Source organism: Pongo abelii, chromosome 19 (assembly GCF_028885655.2).
Source record: "Pongo abelii isolate AG06213 chromosome 19, NHGRI_mPonAbe1-v2.0_pri, whole genome shotgun sequence".
Taxonomy (NCBI): domain Eukaryota; kingdom Metazoa; phylum Chordata; class Mammalia; order Primates; family Hominidae; genus Pongo; species Pongo abelii.
The window spans coordinates 18158849-18180176 of NC_072004.2; the positions used below are offsets into that span (position 1 = coordinate 18158849).

General features: G+C 54.5%; 2 protein-coding genes across 6 annotated transcripts in view; both read right to left on the reverse strand.

Annotated features, from left to right (window-relative positions):
• Positions 1-1014, reverse strand: part of MYO15A (myosin XVA) — a 71002-nt gene extending 69988 nt beyond the window's left edge. Inside the window, exon 1 of the mRNA XM_024234893.3 lies at positions 253-1014. The gene's annotated coding sequence lies outside the window, so the exon portion shown is untranslated. The remainder of the gene's footprint in view (positions 1-252) is intronic.
• Positions 1015-1106: 92 nt separating this feature from the next.
• Positions 1107-21039, reverse strand: DRG2 (developmentally regulated GTP binding protein 2). 5 transcript variants are annotated; one of them, XM_009251364.3, is made up of 13 exons: positions 20640-21039; positions 15059-15219; positions 10684-10773; positions 9966-10026; positions 9319-9409; positions 8603-8675; positions 8379-8469; positions 7448-7545; positions 7041-7117; positions 5156-5244; positions 4365-4423; positions 2560-2613; positions 1107-1922 (listed from the first exon to the last, which is right to left on the reverse strand). In XM_009251364.3, the coding sequence occupies exons 1-13, from the start codon at positions 20701-20703 to the stop codon at positions 1836-1838; spliced, it is 1095 nt and encodes a 364-aa protein (XP_009249639.2). In that variant the 5' UTR covers positions 20704-21039; the 3' UTR covers positions 1107-1835. The 5 variants fall into 5 exon arrangements, with proteins under 5 accessions (XP_009249639.2, NP_001127173.1, XP_054391232.2 ...); NM_001133701.2 differs by having other exon boundaries at positions 2576-2613; positions 20640-20803; XM_054535257.2 differs by having other exon boundaries at positions 20013-20764.
• Positions 21040-21328: the final 289 nt, after the last annotated feature.

Below are 21328 nucleotides of genomic sequence, written 5' to 3' on the forward strand. Positions count from 1 at the left end.
TCAGGACAGTCAGGAGAGGGGCTGAGGTAAGCCACGGAGGCCCTGCCTGTCTTGGTATCCCACCATCGCCAGGAGGGGACTGCATGGGCATCACACCCCTCACAGATGAACAAAGTGAGGCAGAGAAGGGCCTCAAGATGAGTTAGGGGCGAGACGCCAGCTCTGCTGCTGCCCCTTCCCTTATCGCCCCTGCAGCCTGGGATGCGAGGGTGGCCAGTGACAGACCCCAAGGACTCTAGGCTAAGGTCTTACCTGGGTCCCGTGGCCTGCTCCCCGCCTGCATGCCGCCTCATGGGGGTCCTCTGGCTGGCCCAGGAGCACGGTTGGCCCAGCAGAGCAGCTCAGTGTTATGGGGAAGGGAGGCCCAGCCCACCACGCCGACCGCCTGGGGCCCCATGTATATTTAATGATGTCTATTATTCCTGTTTTGTCTCTGGAAAGGAGTGAGCAGCTGACAGGGGAGCCACGAACAGCCTGGAGAGCTGAGCATGGGCCTGCTGCACACTCCAGCGGGGCCTGAGGCCCCCGGGAACTCTACCCCTCCTGGCAGCCTCACAGAACCTGCTGCATCCATCTCAAAATGCATACCTCCTCCAGGAAGCCTTCCCCGCTGCTCAGAGGTCTTAAATCCAGGGTCTGCACTCACAAACTGTGCAGCCTACACCAGCTTCCGGGGGACAGCAGAATACTGTAGGGGGCCTGGCACAGTCCCTGGCACATGTAGGCACTCATCGAGCCCCTGCCAGCCCCTCTACTCCTGACTTCTGAGGCAACAGGAAATGACCTGCCACCTTGTTCTCACAAAGCCCCCCTGCCAGCCCAGATGGTCACAAGGGCCTCCTGGGATGCTGCCCACCTTGGCAGCCAGGCCCCTTTGGAGGGGCCACTCTGGGCCTGACACCCCTGACCACCAACTCCCTGGGCAGAGCCTGCCTGTGCCTGGGTGAGGAACCCTGCATTCTCCTTGCCACACAAGACCTGGGTCTGCCTTGGGGCCCAGGCTCCACCCTCTCCAACCCCCAGGCCCAATGCCTGACCTGTGCCCACCTGACTCAACCTGGCTACTGTTCAGCAAGTTTACAAAGTGTTCTCAGTCTGAACAGGAACCGTTTTCAATCCTTTATTTCAGAAAGGAGAGCCAGGAGAACTGGGGACTTAGAAAATACAGATCCTGCACTCAAAAGTCCCTGCCCCAGGCATGCAGAGCCAGGGTCCTGGGGTTTTGTGCTGGGCAGGGGCTGCCCTGGGAGGGGGAATACAGGGGGAGGCACTTTAGGACACCCCTTAGGCTGTGGAGGGTGTCAGCTGGGCCTTTGAAGCCACTAACCGCTGGTTCCCATCATGGAGAGCCCTGTGTGGGGCACCCAAGGGGGTTTCCTCCTGGAAGGGCCCCCAACCCAAGTGTCAGAGAAGCTGGCAGGAGCTGAGGGAGTGAGGTGCCGTGACAGCAGCCACCGCCTCCAGGGACCCAAACAGGCCCAGCTACCAGCCTGGCACTGAGCATGCCATCTACTTTAGGCCCTGGCTGGCGGGCAGGTGGGCAACTTGCTCCCTCAGTGCAGGGGGCTGCGGGGCACAGATGCAGGCTCAGCACTACAAACTCAAAACCCCCATGAGAGGGCTCAGTCTTATGGGAAATACCTCCAGCTGAGCTCCTCTGCCCCAACACACTCTTCGTCTGCCTACTGAAGAAACTTCTGTAAATAGCAGAGACTTGAGGGACCCCTTCCTGGGGTACGTGTATTCGTATTTTTCTGTTTGGGTGTTTGTGTGTCCCAGCGGGACCACCTCCCCAGGGAGACGAGGCAGGTGGGTGGGAGGCCCAGCAGGCGCCGTTACTTCTTCACGATCTGGATGACATCCTCGTGCTCCATGGTGTGGGTCAGGCCCACCCGCTGCGGACTGTACTTGGTGCTGGTGCCCTGGGTGAGGAATGGGGGCAGAGGGGTCACTTCAGCCTGGACTGGCCAAGGCCAAGGAAGATATCCCCGGGCGTGTGTGTCCTGGAGGGTGAATGCCATGGCGTAAGGTGGGGGCCTCAGGCAGCAGGACGTCCGCAGTGGTCTGACCATCCCGGATCTCAAAGGTGGAGGAGGGTCAGGCACAGTGGCTAATGCCTGTAATCCCAGCACTTCTGGAGGCCAAGGTGGGAAGATCACTTGAGCTCAGGCGTTTGAGACAGCCTGGGCCAGATAGCGAAACCTCGTCTCCATGAAAAATTAGCCAGGCATGGTGGTGTGTGCCTGTAGTCCCAGCTACTTGTGATGCTGAGGTGGGAGGATCGCTTGAGCACAGATGTCGAGGCTGCACTCCAGCCTGGGAGACAGAGCCAGACCCTGTCTCAAAAAAAAAAAACCACCAGAAAAATAAAAGGGTGGGGAAGGCCTATGTCTACCCTGGGTTGGCATGTACATTCTACGGAGGACAGACACACAGACATGCCAATCCCCACAGGAAGGACAGGAACACTACACAGAGAGTGTGAATGCCTTGCTTCATGCCTAACCCAGGGGCTGTCCTGGGTCTAACCCCCTGCTTGCTTTCCACCCAGAGACTCACCCACACCAGGGCGTACTTGAACTGGCTGGCGAGTGACCGGTGGATGCGGTGGCACTGGAGGACAGAAGAGAGTCAGGTAGAGAGGTGAGGCTTCACCTAACCCCATCCCAAGCTTGGCCGCACACCCAAAGCTCAGGACACAGGCCAAGAGGCAGGAGTTCCTGCAGCAGGTGCCCACACAGTCTGGGCCTTGTGTGGAGGACTGATGTGCTCAATTCGCACACAGCCACCCAATCACAGCTGCAGGTGGCCCTGCCATTCCCACTCCTGGTCTGCCAGCTGTGGTGCCTAGTTAGGAATGTTCCCAAAGCCACCAGAGGAAGGTCAGGGGCCTGGCTGCTAGTGGCCCTCTGCTTGCCTTGCCTGAACAGATGCTCCTTCAGAATGGGACAGGGTGATAGCTTGGAGTACCCCCTGCTTGGTCACCATGTCTCACTCCTCCTGGCCCCACCTGTGGCCTGAAGCTTCCCACACATCACATCACCCCCAAGTCCCAGGGCAGTGTATAAACTTCAGTGCTCCTTGGTAGGGGTGAAGATCCCAGGGGTCCCAGATGTCACATGAAACTGGAAAGAGACCCTGGAGGAGGCAGCCAGCAATTGCCCTGAGAGTGTAGACCTCTGGTTGCCACGCTGATGGTAGCACATTGGAGGGCGGCGGGGAGGGGACTCTGCAATTTTGCAATGCGACCCCTCCTCCCACACGCCCACAGGTCTTCCAGGCCCTGGTGGGAGACCCAACGCCTCAGCCCAGCATCCCTGGGGCGGAGGCCAGCGCCAGGCCTGCAGGAATACTTCCCTGACACAGATGGGAAGGTGGCTGACTCTGGTCTGCAGATGGGTTTTCTTTTACTCAGCTTGCCCAGCATTGCCACTTGTGAGTGACTGAAGGGACTCAGGAGGGTAATCGTGAGTCTCCTTGGCTCCTCCTGCTGTGATCTCAAGCCTAGGCCCTGAGGGAGATGGGACTTTGCCTGGCCTTCTTTGTTTAACACCTCCAGGGTGGCACTCAGAGACCTGGGGCTGGGCTTGCGGAATGAATGAATGCATGAGACCAGATTGCAGGCCCCGCCACCACTGTCCTAAGGGGCTGCAGGGACAGCTGGGTCTACAGCGTCCCTTGCCTCCAGGATACAGATCCCAAGAAGAAATGAGCTTGAGGAAAACAACACCAGGAAAGCATCAGCCGAGGAGGACGGCCATGTGACCCGAAGGTTGGCCACCATCTGTGCCTGCAGGGTCATGTTCAGGTGACAGAATCCTGGACAGGGAAAGGCAGCCTCTTGCTCCCTGAGCCCAGACCATCTCCCCTGGGGCCTGTGCATGCCTGCTCCCCTACCTGGGATGCTCCCCACCCCAACTCTTCACTGCCAGACCCTCTAGTCCTATAAGCCGGCTCAGGCTGCCTCCTTGAAGCTGCTGTCCTGACCTCTGTGTTGAGCTGGTGCCACTCCCCACTCTCCTTGACTGATGCCTGAATGGCATGGAAGCAGGGTTACTAGCATCTCTGCAGAGCCAGGCAGCATGCTGGGTGCCCTACACACTCGACCTCATTCAACGTGTCCTCCTGACTACCCGGGGGGCAGGCAGCACACTCACCTCACAGGAGAGGTCAGAGGCTCGGCACACGGCTAAGAAGGGGTGCTGCAGACGCAGCCTCAGGCTGTCCAACTCCAGAGCCTGTGCTGACATCTGAGAGTGAGACTAGCAGAGCCCACCCCCGGCCCAGGGCACCTCAGGCAGAACAGAGCCCCAAAGGGCATGCAGAGTTCCCACCCCTTGTCACAGCAGGTCTTGTCAACTCACCACGTGCTCCACTGAGGCCCCTTTCCGGAGAATGATGGCGTCTGTGAAGTCTGGCCTCTCTGCAGGGCAGGATGGGGAGAACGTCAGCCACACATCAGGGCCCACACTGCCACCTCATGATTCTGCACAAGGGAAGAGCTGGCCACAGAGGCCCTTTCAGTCTGCTTGCCTTGGCCTAACCTCCCCCTGACATCCAGCACACCCTCCACATAGATCCCTGTTCCATATTCTACGACCTTGACCTTAACACAGTGACTCAAAATCAAAGTCTAGGATTCACAGTGCCTGCCACCCATCTGCCGTGACAGCACCGACAGAGACCAGGACCTGGACTGAACGGGCAGGGCGCGAACGGATGCTGGAGTCTAGTGAGGGAAGCTGTAGCTCACTCCTTGCTGCCAAAGTCAGGGTTGATGCAAACTGATCCGAATTCAGCAGTTGGGACCCCAGGGCATGTGTGTGTGTGCACCAGGAGGATAGGCAGGAGTTAGACATGGGGGTGGCTCCTGTGGATTCAGGTCCCTAATGCTCCTGCGGTAGGGCCTGTCACTGTGAGGGGAGGTCAGGAGGGCACTGACTGCTACAGCCAGTGGGGACGCCAAGGTAGCCTTGCCCAACCAGGGTACCCTCGAAACCAGCAGTGCCCAGTGCTGAGAAGGGAAAAGAGCTGAGGTGTGTCTAGACAAGCCAGGCCAGAGCCGGTGTGGGGTCTCTGGGCACCACACACCGGCCTGGCAGCCTTCTAGGGATGAAGCTCAGCCTGTTTCTCAGCTACGCGCAGCGCAACTCACGTCCTCTCTTCTTGGTGTAGATGCAGGTCAGGGCCAAGTACTCCCAAAGCATCTCCAGCAGATAGTCCAGGTTCAGCTTCATGCCGCAGCTGCAAAGAGGGAGGCGGCCAGTCAGGTAGGGGCCCCTGTGAGTTCAGAGGCTGGGGTCTCCACTTCTCACTATTGGAGGGGACAACCTCCACTGGCCAGGCGGCCCACTGGTACCCACAGGGAAACAAGCCCATTACTATGATGGCAGCCTGATGTTTCTGCCGCCAGTGCCTCTGGGCACCAATCATGGTCACACTCAACCAGGGTCAGCATCTCTCCTAGGGGCTGGCAAGCCTGTGCTCTGTGGAGGGTTGCAGCATGTGTGATTAGTGAAGGGCTGCCGTGGGGAGATGGCCGGGGGCTGTGACGGGACCATGGGCAAAGGCTAGGAACCCTGACACCCACAGTTCACTCCTTGTTGAGAGGAGCAAGGGACTGCCAGGAAGTCCAGCAGGGATTTCAGCAAGAAGAGCAGAGAACCAAGGCTCTGGAGGCACCAGAGCCTTTACATGTAGAACAGGCATGAACCCCGTCTCTACCTTGCAGGACTGCAGAGGGATTAAAAAGATAAGGCCCGGGATGTGCCTTGCTCCAAATACTGGAAGCAAGTGGCTTGAAGGTTTGCAGTGTGACCCCAAGCTGTGTCCTGACCTCTGTAGAGCTGTTCTAAGCACAAGCAGGTAAAGGTGTAGAAGCTCTCACGCCCTGAGGATGGCAGCCCCTCAAAGGCCTGGGACACAGCAGGAGGAGAGGACCCGAGGCTGTGCTGTAGAACCGACACTGCTCTTTGTGGTGGCTACAACCACCACAAAATGGTCCTTGTGCTCAGGCTGGGACCCTCATCCATCATTTGTGCTGTCCAGCCTCTTGGTCCCTGAGCTCTCAGTACTGTCGGCCAAGCTTCACTGTGAAGCTGTGGAGTGCCCGCTTCAAGTCAGGAAACCAGCAAAGTGGAGCACCTGAATCAGTCTGCCCCAAAGAGGAGCCTGCCAGGCTGTGGTGGCAAGTGAACAAACAGCCAGAGTGCAGGTGGCACCCCAGGGACCCACCCTGCAAAGGAGGGCAGGAAGTGGGTGGCCAGGGCCTGAGAACGTTAGTTCCCTTTTTCCCTTTGAGCTGTGGTCAGACAGAAGCCACACCTTCCAGAGCACCAGGAGAGGTAGGCTCACACCCAGGGCTTCTTGGGGGGACCTTGGTTCACTACTAAGTTAAGAAGCCTCTTTTTTTTTTTTTTGAGATGGAGTCCCACTCTGTCACCCAGGCTGGAGTGCAGTGGCATGATCTTGGCTCACTGCAACCTCCGCCTCCCAGGTTCAAGTGATCCTCCTGCCTCAGCCTCCTGAGTAGCCGGGATTACAGTCACACGCCACCACACCCGGCTAATTTTTGTATTTTTAGTAGAGACAGGGTTTCACCATGTTGGCCAGGATGGTCTCGATCTCCTGACCTCGTGATCCACCCGCCACGGCCTCCCGAAGTGCTGGGATTACAGGCATGAGCCACCACGCCTGGCCTAAGTTAAGAAGCCTCTTAGCCATTCAACCTTGGTTGATGAAATCCTTGTTTTCTTAACCAGAGCCCACAAGACATCACCCACCCTACCCACGGCAATTCACAACTGGAACGGGCCAATGCCTCCAGCAGCTATGAAGGGGACCCTCCTGCAGTGTCTCCTTGGCCTCATGGACAAAGTGCTCTGCCCTGGGCAGGAAGTCCTGGGCTCCGTGAGGGCTGTGTGCTGCTGGAGGCTGTGCTGGCTTTTCCTCCTCCACAGCCAAAGTGGCTGGGAGGCCTGACGACTGGGGTCAGAACCCATAGCAAGGACAGCAGAGTGGCAGGATGCCAGCGGCCTCACCTGATGACCACACTGTTGGGTTTTCGGGCCAGGCGGTCCACCTCTTCCATGGAGATCTGGTCGATTTTGTTATAAACCTGAGATTGAGAAGGTGGAGGCTGGTGCTGAGGATAGGAGCAAGGCATCCAGGAAAGGGCCCTCCATCGCCCTGTGCCAGCTGCAGCCCTTCCTTGGAGAGCTGAGTCTACGCCCTCCCTCCCCTTGCTGCCTCAGGTTAGGGAAGGCTGGGCTGGAACCCTGGTTTCAAGCCCTCTATGTCTGCAACATCCAAGCAGCCACTGAGGTGAGGTGAGGGGAGGGGAGAGCCTCAGACTCTTTCTGCTTCTCTCACAAGGTTCCGGGAGCTGAGGAAATGCACGTGGTGGAAAGGCCGAGTGGCCAGGCCAGGGGTCCCCTCCTGCACTTACATACAGGCAGGGCATGTACACCCGGTTGCCCACGATCACATCGATGAACTCATCCGGGGAGCAGTCTTCTCGGAAGAGTACTTCCGCGTTGAAGATCTCTGAGGGGCTCCGATTAAGGGCAACCTGTGCACCAGCTGCCCCTGTCCCCCATCAGCGGAGGGCCCCAAAAAGCCTAGCAGGAAATATGCTGGCTGCATGGGACCGTGGAGGTATCTGCTTGTGAGGTTTTACAAGATTGTAATGCTTTGGAAGCCCTCTGTTCTCTTCCCCAGAGGGACCACAATAAATAAAAGTTTCAATCAACACAGAGTTTTAATCTTGACAGCTAGGCGGGGAGAAAAAATTACCTGCTAGAATCCCCAAAGCCCCTCAGGGGAAGCCTGGGTTTTAGCACCAGGAGCATCTGAAAGCTGGTCGAACCCAGCTTCTTCCATGCAGGACTCCACTGGGAGCCACCCTGCCTCTGCTTGCACACCTCTGGCAATGAGGGGCTCACAGCTGACTCTAAGAGTTCTCCATATGCCAGGGATAACTCTGCCCGAGGCCCTGCCCTATCCCCAGGGCCCCAGAACCCAACCAGCCCCCGACACTGCTTTAGAGGCACCACCCACTCCCCAGCTCTCCCTGGGGCTTCTCCAGGCTAGGAACCCCCCATCCTCAGAGGCTGTTTCCCATGACATCTTTTTCTTTCGGATGTCATCTGGCTACCACAGTGCCCAGTACTCGGTGAGGAGCCAGGAAGCCATTGTCAAGTGCACGGCTGCAGCCCTGGCAGTCTGGAGCTTGCCCAGAGGCTGCTTGAATGGACAGCGGGGGCAGTGGGGGTGACCTGCTGCCACCCTGCTCCACGAGGCCTCCTGTCTTGGTCAGTCTCCCCGCTGCCCTGACGGTGGTGGCTGCCCTCCCTCACGTGTCTTTCAGGGAAGGATACTGTATTCATGCAGGATGAGCTGCACCAGCTTTTCCGAGCACTGGGTCAGCGTGACTGTCGAGTTAAAGGAGATGCCACCGCCTTTCTTGGGCTGAAAGAGGAGAGAGGGATGGGGAGAACTGCTGACCAAGGGGTCACAGCAATGGTCCCACAGCCTCAGCCGCCAGCCAATGCAGTCTCAAAACTGCCACACCCCTGGCCTGAAGGCCAGAGAGGTGCCTCACCTTGAAGTAGATGTTAGGCTTGTGCTTGTTGAGGCGGATGCCCACAGACTCCAGCTCCTTCTCCAGCAGAGACCTAGGCAGAGCACCCCATAAGCCCCTCACAGGCTGTCCACAGAGCCAGATGCACAGCTTCCCTGTTACGCAGGACGTCACTGCCCACCCAGACAGAGACTGACTCTCTCCTCCACCCCCTTCCCCAGCAACCCGGAGAACACTCCTTCCCAATGCCCTAGAGCTGCAGGGAGCTTCTAAACTCTGCCACAGTCCCAGAGGGGACTGGCCCGGTTTACGCTCGGCATGCACAGGCAAGTGGTGGAGCCCCCACGAGGTGACCACATGAGGGTACTCCTTCTGGTCCTGAGGAGGCAGGCCTGGTGTACCCCTCTGCCAGGACGTGGATGAACAATGCTTCTGTGCTTGGGGCTGGGCTCCTGGCAGGTTCTGGGCAGTGATGAGGCACCTGTGCCTCTGAACAGGAAGCAGAGCCAGGCCAAGCCCCTTGGCCCCCGGTCCCAGGAAGCCTCTGTGCTGGCTGGACACAAGCCTTGAGGAGAAGACGCCATAGGCTGGGTGGTGTTGGGTTTAGTCTGTGACGAGTCCTACCACTACTCTCACGTGTGAGAGAGCCAAGCACCCACAGGCCGCCCAGTACGAGCTCAGGGACACATCGGCCCTCCCCAGACATGTGAGCCTGCCCCACGCCCCACCCTGCGGACCTCTGCACCTCTCCCTTGGTGGCATCCAGCATCATGATGACGACGTCAGCCGTGCGCGCCACAGCGATCACCTGCCGGCCACGGCCTTTTCCTGGATGGGTGGGAGGGATGCAGTTACATACGTGGACCCGTGTGACTGCTACCCAGCCCATGGTGCCCTGGACTCCTGTCCTTTGCAGACCTACCACAGCCTCTGCCACATACTAGCACAAGCTTGGCATTTTTCTTTAATCCACATGTTTTACTCACGGAGACTTATTTCAGAAGAAAATCCAACACCACCATCATAAAAGGAGTAACAGGATACTAACGGCTGTCCTACGTCCACCCCTACCATGTGGCAGGCCCCAGGCTAAATGCTTCCTGAACATTTCCTCACTTAAATCCTCAAAACTATGCTGTAAATGAAGTATTATTATGCCCATTCTACAGCTGAGGAAACTGAGGCTTGGCTTAGAGATACCCAATCACTTGCCCAAGATCACAAGGCTAGTTTGGTGCCAAGGATTTGAACTGGAACCTGTCTTTTCTGGAAAGCGGGATAATGGACCAGGGGTCCAGAGTGATCTCCATGACAGCCACACCCAATTTCAACGATCAGTAACAGAGCTCCAGCCTGCCTCCCACACACCTGCCCTGCCTCCCACCTTGGGATGCGCCTTCAATGATTCCAGGAAGGTCCAGGAGCTGGATGTTGGCACCTTTGTACTAGGATGCAGAAGAGAAGAAAGGTAAGGCAAGGCTGGGCCTCCACTGGAAAGGTCCTGCCTGGATCTGAGACATCTGGAATGGCCCCAGGGCTCAGGGGCTGAGGGAAACCCAGGTGCCAACCTGTGGCCAAGTCTGAGCCTTGTCACCATCCCAGCCCGGTGCAGACCACAGCCTATGAGCTGAGTAGCCGCCTAGGGAGGGCTCAGGATCTCCCAATCCCACAACACTCATCACTGATGGTACCACCACTTCACAAATAAATTGTTTCACCAGGGGAACTTAAGGCCATACCACTCAGCTGCCCAAAGCAAACACAGTCCAAGGCAGCGAAGCTTCATGGGGAGGCAGAAGGATCCAGCCAAGCAGCAATTAGTGACCAGAGCTGTGGTGGTGTTGGGGAGGAGAGCACAGGGGGTGCCAGGCAGAGTAGCCACATGCTGGCCTGACCTGCTAGTTCCAGGCCCCACCAGGAATCTCTGGGGTCCAGCAGCTAGGATCCCCAGAAGTGTCAGTGTTGGAGGGCAAAGCAGCTCAGTCCAGAGCCTGTCCTGACATGGGGACATCCACCCTGACTCACACACAAGGCGGGCACAGGCACAAGTCCAAACACAAGCATGCACCCCTTCTCCTTCTGGGCCCAGCACACCCACTTACTTCAATGACCCCAGGAATACACGTCAGAGTGGTGAACTCATAGGACGCTGCCTCGCTGGCCGTGGAGGTCATCAGACTCAAGAATGTGGACTAGGAGAAAAGGAGATCATTGCACTGAGGAGCCTTGTCCCTGGCCTTCTGGGAGAGGCCCCGGGGCTGGGGGCCTGCAGGTGCAGGCAGCAGGAGGAGACCCTCTCACCCTCGGCTTGGTGACCTAGGTGGCTGTGAAGAGACCTCCCAGCCAGAGGGCTCACCTCTGGCCCTGTCCTGGATGGGTCAGACAACAGAGGGCCCATCTGTTCCTTGGAGGCCTCAGGACTGTCTCAGGTAGAGGCAGGGATCTGGATTCTGATGGGGTTCCCCATATACATCAGGAGCCTCCCCTAGCCCCACACAATCCTCCAGGCCCTCTTGGCCCCAGAGAACTTTAAGCAGGCGGCAGTCCCACGGCACTCGTGGAACCAGTACCCAGACATGCTGTGTACCCAGGGAGGGTGTGAGGAGGTGTGCAAGGAGATGCCAACCTCCTGGGCTGAGGCAGAGACAGCTGACAGGAGAGGTGTCACAGGGAGGGAGTGGGGAACTGGGAAGATGTGGATGTGGCCACTCAGACCACTGTTCACTGTGGCTGGGAGTTGGAGAAACCTGGCTTTGAATCCTGCCTCTGCCGGGGTGTCCTGGGATTGGGCAGGAAACTCCATACTCTCAGTTCAGGGTTTTTACATGTAGAATGGGCATGAACCCAGTCCCTGCCTCACAGGACTGCACAGGGATTAAAAAGATAAGGCCAGGGATGTGCCTCACTCCAAACACTGTAACATCTCAGTGATAGATGCTGTGGCTGAGAAGGCCAGCCGAGCAGTGGGCAGACCTAGGGAGGGAAGAAGCCCAGCCCCATGCCTTCTGCCCCATCCGAATCAGCAGGGCCCCGGGAACAAGAAACCTGAGACTCTGAGTTGCAGGGCCAGCTATCCAGACCCTGCCTCCTGGCTGACTGGCAAGAAGACTGGGGGCACCCTCCCCAAGGCACCCTTAGACCTCTCAAGTCCAGAATGTGGCATGTGATAGAAATACATCGAGTCCCCAAATCCAGAAACCCTCAGCCTTGGGTATCTCCTGGAAACTCAAGAAATGAGAAAAACCTGGTGGAGTGGACAGGTATATGGATAGACAGGGTGGCCCCGAGAGCAATGGCTGTTGAGACAGCCAGCAACCAACCTCGGGGCCACTCCCTGATTCTGTCTGGCCCCTGTAAGACCTGGGCCCTCCCACGGTGGGAGAGCCTATACTCCCAATAAGGCAGGTGGGATCTGCCACGGGCCCAGACTTCAAGGGTCACGGCTCTTGGTAACTAGAGCGGCTTCTCTATCAATCTCTCTCTCTCTGATACATATACCAATCATATAGGCAGACAGTACAACAAACAAAACTAAACACTGCCCAGCCTGCAACAAGCACTCAAGAAAAGGTAGCTGTTACCACCATCCCCCATGCCTGGCCCAGAGCAGTGGAAACTGGGTGTGGGCTCAAATTGTTCAGCTGAACTGAGTTAGAAGCTGCTCCCCAGCACCTGTCCAGAGCTTTGGTTGTTGCTCACTTGGCCTATATTCTAGCAACCTCTCCACTGTCCCACTTCCACTTTGCCCTGCTATAGCCTGCCATCTACACAACAGCCAGTGATTCTGTAAAAAAGTAAGTCAGTGCCCAGATGGTAGTTTCTAATGCTATTCTCCAATCAAAGGAACCAGGGCTCCTTGGAGAAATGGCAGATTCTAGGCCAGGGCAGGGAATATACAAAATGAGCCTGGGGCATCTTGCAGTGTCAGAAAGTGAGGAAGTGCTGGAAAAACACAATGGCGGAAGTACATCAAAGAAGCCAACTAAAATAGCTCCAAAGCTAAAACAATTTGAGCAGCAAAACAACATGGTATGGATTTAGACCCCAAAGCACAAAATAACCCCCCACAAGTCCATACAGATATCAATAAATGATTGAATAAAACGAATGAATGGGAGAAGAGAGACAAATCTCCCATGCAGAAGAATTCCAAACAGTTTCTGTAGATGCTCCCCTCAAGGGGGCGATGGAATTGGACTGCACACAGTCACCTCCCTCCCCAAAGCGGCAGGGCAAGGGGAGAAGAGAGCGTCTCCATGGTGGAGAAACCTGACACACCTCAGCCAGGTGGTCAAGATCAACATCAGCAGGGGTAAGTCGTGTTGACAGTATGTGGCCTTCATGTGATGTGATAAAAATGGCACTTTACCTCTGTGGCCTTCCTTGCTAACTATAACCCTAGATTAACCATGAGAAAAACATCGGACACACCCCAACTGAAGGACTTTCTACAAAATATGGGAATGGTACTCCCTGAAATTGTCAAGATTATCAAATCAAGGCAAGTCTAAGGAACTGTCTAGAAGAGCCTAAGGAGACATAACAACTGAACTGTGATGTGGGATCTCAGGACAGAAAAAGGACAGTGGGGAGGAGCTAAGGAAATCTGCATAAAGCACGGACTTGAGGCAAGAACACATCAACATTCATTGGTGTAAAATGTTAACTGCCAGGGAAAATGGGTGTAGGGTATATGGGAACTCTGTATTACCTTTGCAATTTTTCTGTAAATCTAAGACTATTCTAAAATAAAAAGTTTATTTTAGGCCGAGCGCGTTGGCTCACGCCTGTAATCCCAGCACTTTGGGAGGCCAAGGGGGGGTGGATCACCTGAGGTCAGGAGTTCAAAACCAGCCTTGCCAACATGGTGAAACCCCATCTCTACTAAAAAAGGATACAAAAAAATTAGCCGGGCAGGGTGGCGCATGCCTGTAATCCCAGCTACTTGGGAGGCTAAGGCAGGAGAATTGCTTGAACCTGGGAGGCGGAGGTTGTAGTGAGCTGAGATCGCGCCATTGTACTCCAGCCTGGGCAACAAGAGTGAAACTATACCTCAAAAAGAAAAAAAAAAAAAGCTGATCAGACATCTCTCTTTTCTGCTCAAAACCCTGCAATGATGTTTATTTTATTCCTCACATAAAAGTAAATCACGCCGGGAGCGGTGGCTCACACCTGTAATCCCAGCACTTTGGGAGGCCGAGGTGGGCAGATCACCTGAGGTCAGAAGTTCGAGACCAGCCTAGCCAACGTGGTGAAACCCCGTCTCTACTAAAAATGCAAAAATTAGATGGGCGTGGTGGCGGATGCCTGTAATCCCAGCTACTCGGGAGGCTGATCGATAACTGCTTGAACCCAGGAGACAGAGGTTGCAGTAAGCCGAGCAAGACTCCCTCTCAAAAAAAAAAAAAAAAGTAAACCAATATAGATTATATGCTAAACAGAGCAACTTCCAGAAGAAACCTTCTTTTTTTTTTGAGATGGAGTTTTGCTCTTGTTGCCCAGGCTGGAGTGCAATGGTGCAATCTCGGCTCACCGCAACCTCTGCCTCCCAGGTTCAAGCAATTCTCCTGCCTCAGCCTCCCGAGTAACTGAGATTACAGGCATGCACCACCACCCCCAGCTAATTTTGTATTTTTAGTAGAGACAGGGTTTCTCCATGTTGGTCAGGCTGGTCTTGAACTCCCGACCTCAGGTGATCCACCCACCTTGGCCTCCCAAAGTGCTGGGTTTACAGGCGTGAGCCATCGCACCAGGCCGAAGAAACCTTCTAAAAACTCTGCAGTTTCATTCTTCAATCCAAGCCAGGGTCCTTCCGGCCGCCCATAAGCCCCTATCCTCTCTGTCTTCTGCCCTCCTTGTGCTCCTCAGGGAGCCACCTGGGCCTCCCTGGACACACCAAGCAAGCGCCTGCCTAAGGGCCTCTGTGCTCACTGTTCCCTCTGTCTGGAAGGTTCTCACCCAGGACTCTGCAAGCTCCCTCACTTCCTTCAGGCCCCTGCCCAAATACTCACTCGCCAGAGAAACCTGTCGGGACCTGTCATAACTAGCAGACCTTTGCCCTGTCACTCACCAGCCCCCACTCCTCACCACTGGATGCACCTTATTACTTATTTACTGTCCTTTCTCTTCAAGAATGGGAGATCTATGTGGGCAGGGACACAGCTCTGTCTCGTTCGTGCTATGTCTCTAGTCCCTGGCACAGTGCCCAGCACATGACACCGCTCGAGATATACACTCGAGAAGTATTTGTGCATGATGACTGAATCGGAAGACCAAGTAGGGCTACATCTGCTGACAAGAGGAAAGAGCGTCCTCCATGTTAGGATGATAAAGGGCTAGGATCTGACCCTGGGGGAGGCCAGGTCTTCTGTGTCCCTGGAGCTAAGCAGAAAGGCAGCAAGGGGAGCCTGGATGGTCACCTGTTTGAAAGATGACTTCTTGCTTTCCTCCCCGAGGCCCACACTGACCATCACTGACCTTACCCACAGAGGGAAATCCAATCAGCGCCACACGGGCATCGCCCGACTTCATGACATCAAAGCCCTCTCCTTTGGACGAGGCCGATTTGGACGGTTCCAGGAGCTGGGCCCGATACTTGGCGAGCTTAGCTTTCAGCAGGCCCAGATGATACTCAGTGGCTAAAGGATGGAAAGCAAGACAGAAGATGAGTGGCCAGGGTGTCCAAGCCCAGGGGTCAGGCAGGGCCCACATGTCGCCAAGTGCTGGCTGAGAAGCAACTGCTGTCAAGGAGATCAGGAGGAAAAAAAAAAAAAAAACCACCCCTCTGCTTAAAAGGCCCCCTTGGCTTCTCACTTCATTTAAGATAAAATCCAGTCTCTTAGGCCAGGTGCAGTGGCTGACGCCTGTAATCCCAGCACTTTGGGAGGCCGAGGTGGGTGGATCACCTGAGGTCAGGAGTTCGAGACCAGCCTGACCAACATGGAGAAACCCTGTCTCTACTAAAAGTACAAAATTAGCTGGGCATGGTGGTTCATGCCTGTAATCCCAGCTATTTGGGAGGCTGAGGCAGAAGAATCACTTGAACCAGGAGGCAGAGGTTGTGGTGAGCTGAGATCACGTCATTGCACTCCAGCCTGGGCAACAACAGTGAAACTCCGTCTCAAAAAAAAAAAAAATCCCATCTCTTTGTTGAGACCTCACCAGCTTACTGAGAACCAATGGTTCTCAACAGAGGTGGCACCGCTTCCTGGGAGGGCATTCTGGAAATTCTGGGAGATGTTTTCTGTTCATTTTGATGGTGAAGTCCGCATTGGCATCTATTGGGCAGGGGGCAGGGAAACCAGCTGCCCTATTAGGTGAGTCAGTCCTGTGTAGCTGAGGAGAACTGTCCCAAGTCCATGACTTGTCACATCCCAAAGGCATCCACAGAGGGAAAACCTGGGTTAGCATCGCCAGGCCTAGAACCTAGCTCTGTTTACATATAAACACAGGACATGTTATACAGTGTTAATATACACTGAAATTCCCAGGAATGCAACTATTGTGTATATGAAGGGAAGACTACGTCATGTTTTGTCTGAAACTTTACCTGAAGCTGCTCACCATTCTGGGATCCCACGTTGCCATGGCAGCCCCTCTTGGGGCGTAACTCAGTGGCCAACACAACACACTTGCATCGTGGCTGTCACATCCCCAGTGATTCTACCTAGAGGCATGAGCATTCTACTGCTTCAGGGTAACTTCGTTAGATCCTGGCAGCACTCCAGCATTTATGTACTTAAATAAATACCATTTTCATTATAAATTACTTTCCTTTTTCTTCTTCTCCTTTATATTACTATTAGGGTATTACATTGGTTTTTTTTCAAATTCAAGTTATATTACTGATGGGGAATTTCATTTCAGGACTGTAAATGGTGTTACAAACTCTTTGCTCTAAAAGGAGGCCGTGGTTGAGACTGAGAACAAGGACCCTATGTGACCTGGCTCCTGGCTACTTCAACACACTCTGCTACATTCCAGACACAGTTGCTTTCTCCTCTCTCTTTTTTTAAAGAGATGGGGGTCTCATTCTGTCACTCAGACTAGAGTTCAGTGGCACGATTATAACTCACTACAGTCTTGAGCTCCTGCCTCAGCCTCCTGAATAACTAGGACCACCAGGACTGCCTAATTAAAAAAATTGTTTTTGTAGAGATGAGATGTTGCTATGTTGCCCAGGCTGGTCTTGAACTCCTGGCTGTAAGCAATCCTCCTGCCTTAGCCTCTCAAAGTGCTGGGATTACAGGTTGAGCCACTGGACCTGGCCTTTCTTTTTTTCCTTTTCTAGAACATGCTGACATCATTTCTTCCTTGGGACCTTCACACTGGCGATTCTCTCCATTTCAACAAGATCTTCCTGGAACTGGCTCCTTCCCACCATTTGAGGTGCAGCTCAAATGTCACTTCTTCAAAGAGGCTTCCCCTGCCCAGTCTCAGACGGCAGTGAGAGCTTGTGTCAGAACTCCACCCTGCCATTAGTGGGGCCATTTTACTTTGGAAAAGTTAGTCTTCTTGTGCATCAGTTTCTTAATCTGCAAATAGGGTTATTAACAGTAGTAACTTCTTAGGCAGATTTCTTTTTTTTTCTTTTTGAGACGGAGTCTCGCTGTATCGCTCAGGCTGGAGTGCTGTGGTGCGATCTCAGCTCACTGCAACCTCCACCACCAGGGTTCAAGAGATTCTCCTACCTCAGCCTCCCAAGTAGCTGGGACTAACAGGCACACGCCACCATGCCCAGCTAATTTTTTGTATTTTTAATGGAGATGGGGTTTCTCCATGTTGGTCAGTCTGGTCTCGAACTCTCGATGTCAGGTGATCTGCCTGCCTTGGCCTCCCAAAATGCTGGAATTACATGTGTGAGCCACCAACAAAGTCTCGCTGGTGTCACCCAGGCTGGAGTGCAGTGGTGCGTTCTCGGCTCACTACAACCTCCACCTCCTGGGTTCAAGAGATTCTCCTGCCTCTGCCTCCCGAGTAGCTGGGACTACAGGCTGGTGCCACCATGCCTGGCTAATTTTTGTATTTTTAGTAGAGACAGGGTTTCACCGCGTCGCCCAGGTTGGTCTCAAACTCCTGACCTCAAGTGATCCACCCACCTCGGCCTCCCAAAGTGCTGGGATTACAGGCGTGAGCCACTGTGCCTGACCATACTTCAGCAGATTTTTGATGGTGGAATAATGGAGAAGTCTTACAGAAAGCACTAAGAACATCGCTTAGGACACAGTAGACACCCAATAACAGTTGGCTATAATCTACAGTAAATTCCATCCTTCCCCAGACCGCTTCCTGCCTCATGAGCAGGTTTACTGTCTCCTCGACTCTGAAAACTATCTGATTTCTTTACTTCCCTGACTCCGATAGGTCAGGAAATGGGACTGGATCCCCAGCCTCCAGCACAGGGCCCAGGCACACAGGAAATATTTTACCAAGTGAATCAGTGAATTGATAGCAGTGAGAAATGGTTAAGAATGGGTTCTGCAGCTGGGCATGGTGGCTCACGCCTGTAATCCCAGCACTTTGGGGAAGCTGAGAAGGGAGGACTGCTTGAGGCTGGGAGTTCAAGACCACCCTGGGCAACACAGTGAGACCATGCCTCTACAAAAAACATAAAAATTGGCCGGGTGCAGTGGCTCACGCCTGTAATCCCAGCACTTTGGGAAGCCGAGGTGGGCGGATCAACTGAGGTCCGGAGTCTGAAACCAGCCTGACCAATGTGGAGAAACCTCGTCTCTACTAAAGACACAAAATTAGCTGGGCGTTGTGGCACATACCTGGGAGATTATTAGCCCGGTGTGGTGGTGCACACCTGTAGTCCCAGCTACTCAAGAGGTGGAAGTGGAAGGATTGCTTGAATGCAGGAGTTTGAAGTTACAGTGAGCTATGATCACACCACTGCACTCCAGCACTCCAGCCTGGGCAACAGAGCAAGTCTCAAAAAAAAAAAAAAAAAAAAAAAAAAGGATTCGGTGTCAGTCAGGTACAAATGGCCCTTCCTGTCATCCCAGCTCCTAAAATTCTGAGCATCTCTGAATAGGGACTAGGTCTTAATCACCTTTATATCTCCTTTGTCTACCACTGCCAAAGTGGCAGCATCTCTAGCCTCCCTGTGATTTTCCTTGGGTCTTACGGGTAATATGGAATATTACAGCAGCCAGAGGGAACTTTCAAGACAGAAGTCAGAATAGCCCCTTCCTTGCTTAACACCCTGCACCAGCTCCCACTGCCTTAGAACACAACCCAGAGTCTTTCCCATGACCTATGGCTCTGCATGATCGACCCCCTCCTGTCCCATCACTGCACCCCAGCCCCAGTCCTGTTGACCTGTAAACAACCAAATTTGTTCCTGCCTCAGGGCCTTTGCACTAGCTGCTCTTTCTGCCAGGAACACTCTTCCCCCAGATGTTTGCGTGACCGGTTCCTTCTTCTCATTCAGGTCTTAGTTCAAATGCCCCATCCTCATGGTGGTCTTCTCTATCATTCCACCTAAGCAGACCCAATCCCCAGCCCCTCCCCACCCCCAATATTCTGCTGTATCACCCTGGTTTGTCTTCATAGCACATATTGCTGGCTGACATTATCTTATTTATTTGATTTCTAGTTTTCAGACCGTCAACTAGAAGGTCAGATCCAAGGGCTGGGATATGCCTGCTGTGTTCACTGCTTTAACCACAGTGCCTAGCACATAGTAAAGGCTCAGGAAAGATCGGCCAGGCATGGTGGCTCATGCCTGTAATCCCAGCACTTTGGGAGGCCGAGGTGGGTGGATCACCTGAGGTCAGGAGTTCAAGACCAGCCTGGACAACATGGCAAAACCCCCTCTCTACTAAAAAAATACAAAAATTAGCCAGCTGTGGTGGCACGTGCCTGTAATCCCAGCTATTTGGAAGCTGAGGCAGGAGAATCGCTTGAACCTGGGAGGCAGAGGTTGCAGTGAGCCCAGATGGCACCACTGCACTCCAGCCTGGGTGACAGAACAAGACTGTCTCAAACAAACCAACAAAAAAGATTTACAGAAGGAATGAGTCATAGAGGGCCCTCAACTCCTTGGTCTTCAAACCTAAATGGAACCAAGGGAGGGCAGACACTGGGACCAGCTATCTAGTGTTGCTTGCTTCCTGCTCCCACAAGCCTGAATGGCTAGCCACTAGCCTGGCCAATTGCATCTCCCATTACTCTTCCATACCCTCCTTCTGATCTAGATTGTTCTCACTGTCCCATACCATGCTCACTCCCATGTCTTTGTCTCAGCAGTGGCCCCCCACCTGGGATACCCTTCCAACAACCAGCTCAAGTCCCACTTCGTCCTGGTGTCATCGTTCTCTCCTCACCTCTCTTCTGTGAGCTCCTCTAGCCCTTACATTCTAAAGTCCAGATTTGAGGCTTCATTATGTATTATCTATGTTGGGGTGTTTAAATACTGAGTGCTCACCATGTGCCCAGTGCTTTGTAAAGGCCATCTAATTTAACTCAGCTGTGTCCTAAGATGGAGCAGGGGAGTATTACCCCATTTACAGATGAGGACACTGAGACTCCAAGAAGTGAAGTGACTTTCCAATGTTTTACAGAAGGTACGTGGTGGACCTGGGGCTCAAACCCAGGCCTTCCAGACTCCAGAGTCCTGATTCCCTTGCTCCAGTGGGCTCTCAGCTGCTGGGTGAGGCTGTTCCTGAGAGGTCTCCTCTTGCACTTCCCAAAACAACAGAGTAGACCCAGGCCCCAGGCCCAGCCATCAGGAGACTGAGGTTTGAACCCCAGCTCCGCCTCTCTCTGGGTCAGATGGGTCAGATGCTTGCTCTGTGAGCTGGGATTACTCTACTCGGGCACACGGTCTGGGACTGATCAGATCTCTTGGGGTACGTTTGCAGTCAGACCTGGGCGTGAGACCCGCTCCCGCCTGGCCCTGCCTTGGGCGCGCAGGGCGGCCTCGGCACTTGTCTGGCAACTTCTCCGCAGCCTCGGATCTTGCCCCAGCATTACTGCTGGAGTTGTTCCCCCATTTTACAGACAGGAAAACTGAGGCAGGCAGAAAGGAAGGCCCCGCCCGGCCGGCCCTCACCCTTGTTCTTCTGCGTCCGAGCGATCTCCTTCTCGATCTCCGAGATCTTCTCTAAGATCCCCATGGCGGCAGCAGAGGTGGGCGCACAGACGGCGGTTGCGGCGGCACCGGGAATTCCGGTCTGACGGCGGCGACAGAGTAGCGTGCGCCCGGAAGCCAAAGAGAACAGCGTTCTCGTGGGCGCCTGGTGCTCCGGGATTCAGAGTCCGGGCGAGCCAAGTGCCAGACACTATCGGTTCCGCCCGCTGGGCCGGCCAGGCTGCGCACCTCTGGAAAGGGCCGGGGCGGGGCGGGGCCCGGCCATGCTGTGCTGGCCCACGGCTGCGGCTGACAGGAGCAAGCAAGGAAGAGAGGGAATCTGCCTGTGTTGAACCCTGAACTGCGGGTCCCTGAGCGCAGCTGACTGGCAGTGTAAGGAAAAGGGGCTGAGCCGAAAGCCTAGTGGCTCTCATTTTATACTATAAATGGAGGTGTCCAATCTTTTGGCTTCTCTGGGCCACACTGGAAGAATTGTCTTGGGCCACACGTAAAATACACCAACACTAACGATAGCTGATGAGCTTAAAAAAAAATCGCCAAAAAACCCTCAATGTTTTGGCCGGGCGCGGTGGCTCACGCCTGTAATCCCAGCACTTTGGGAGGCTGAGACGGGCGGATCACCTGAGGTTGGGAGTTCGAGACCAGCCTGA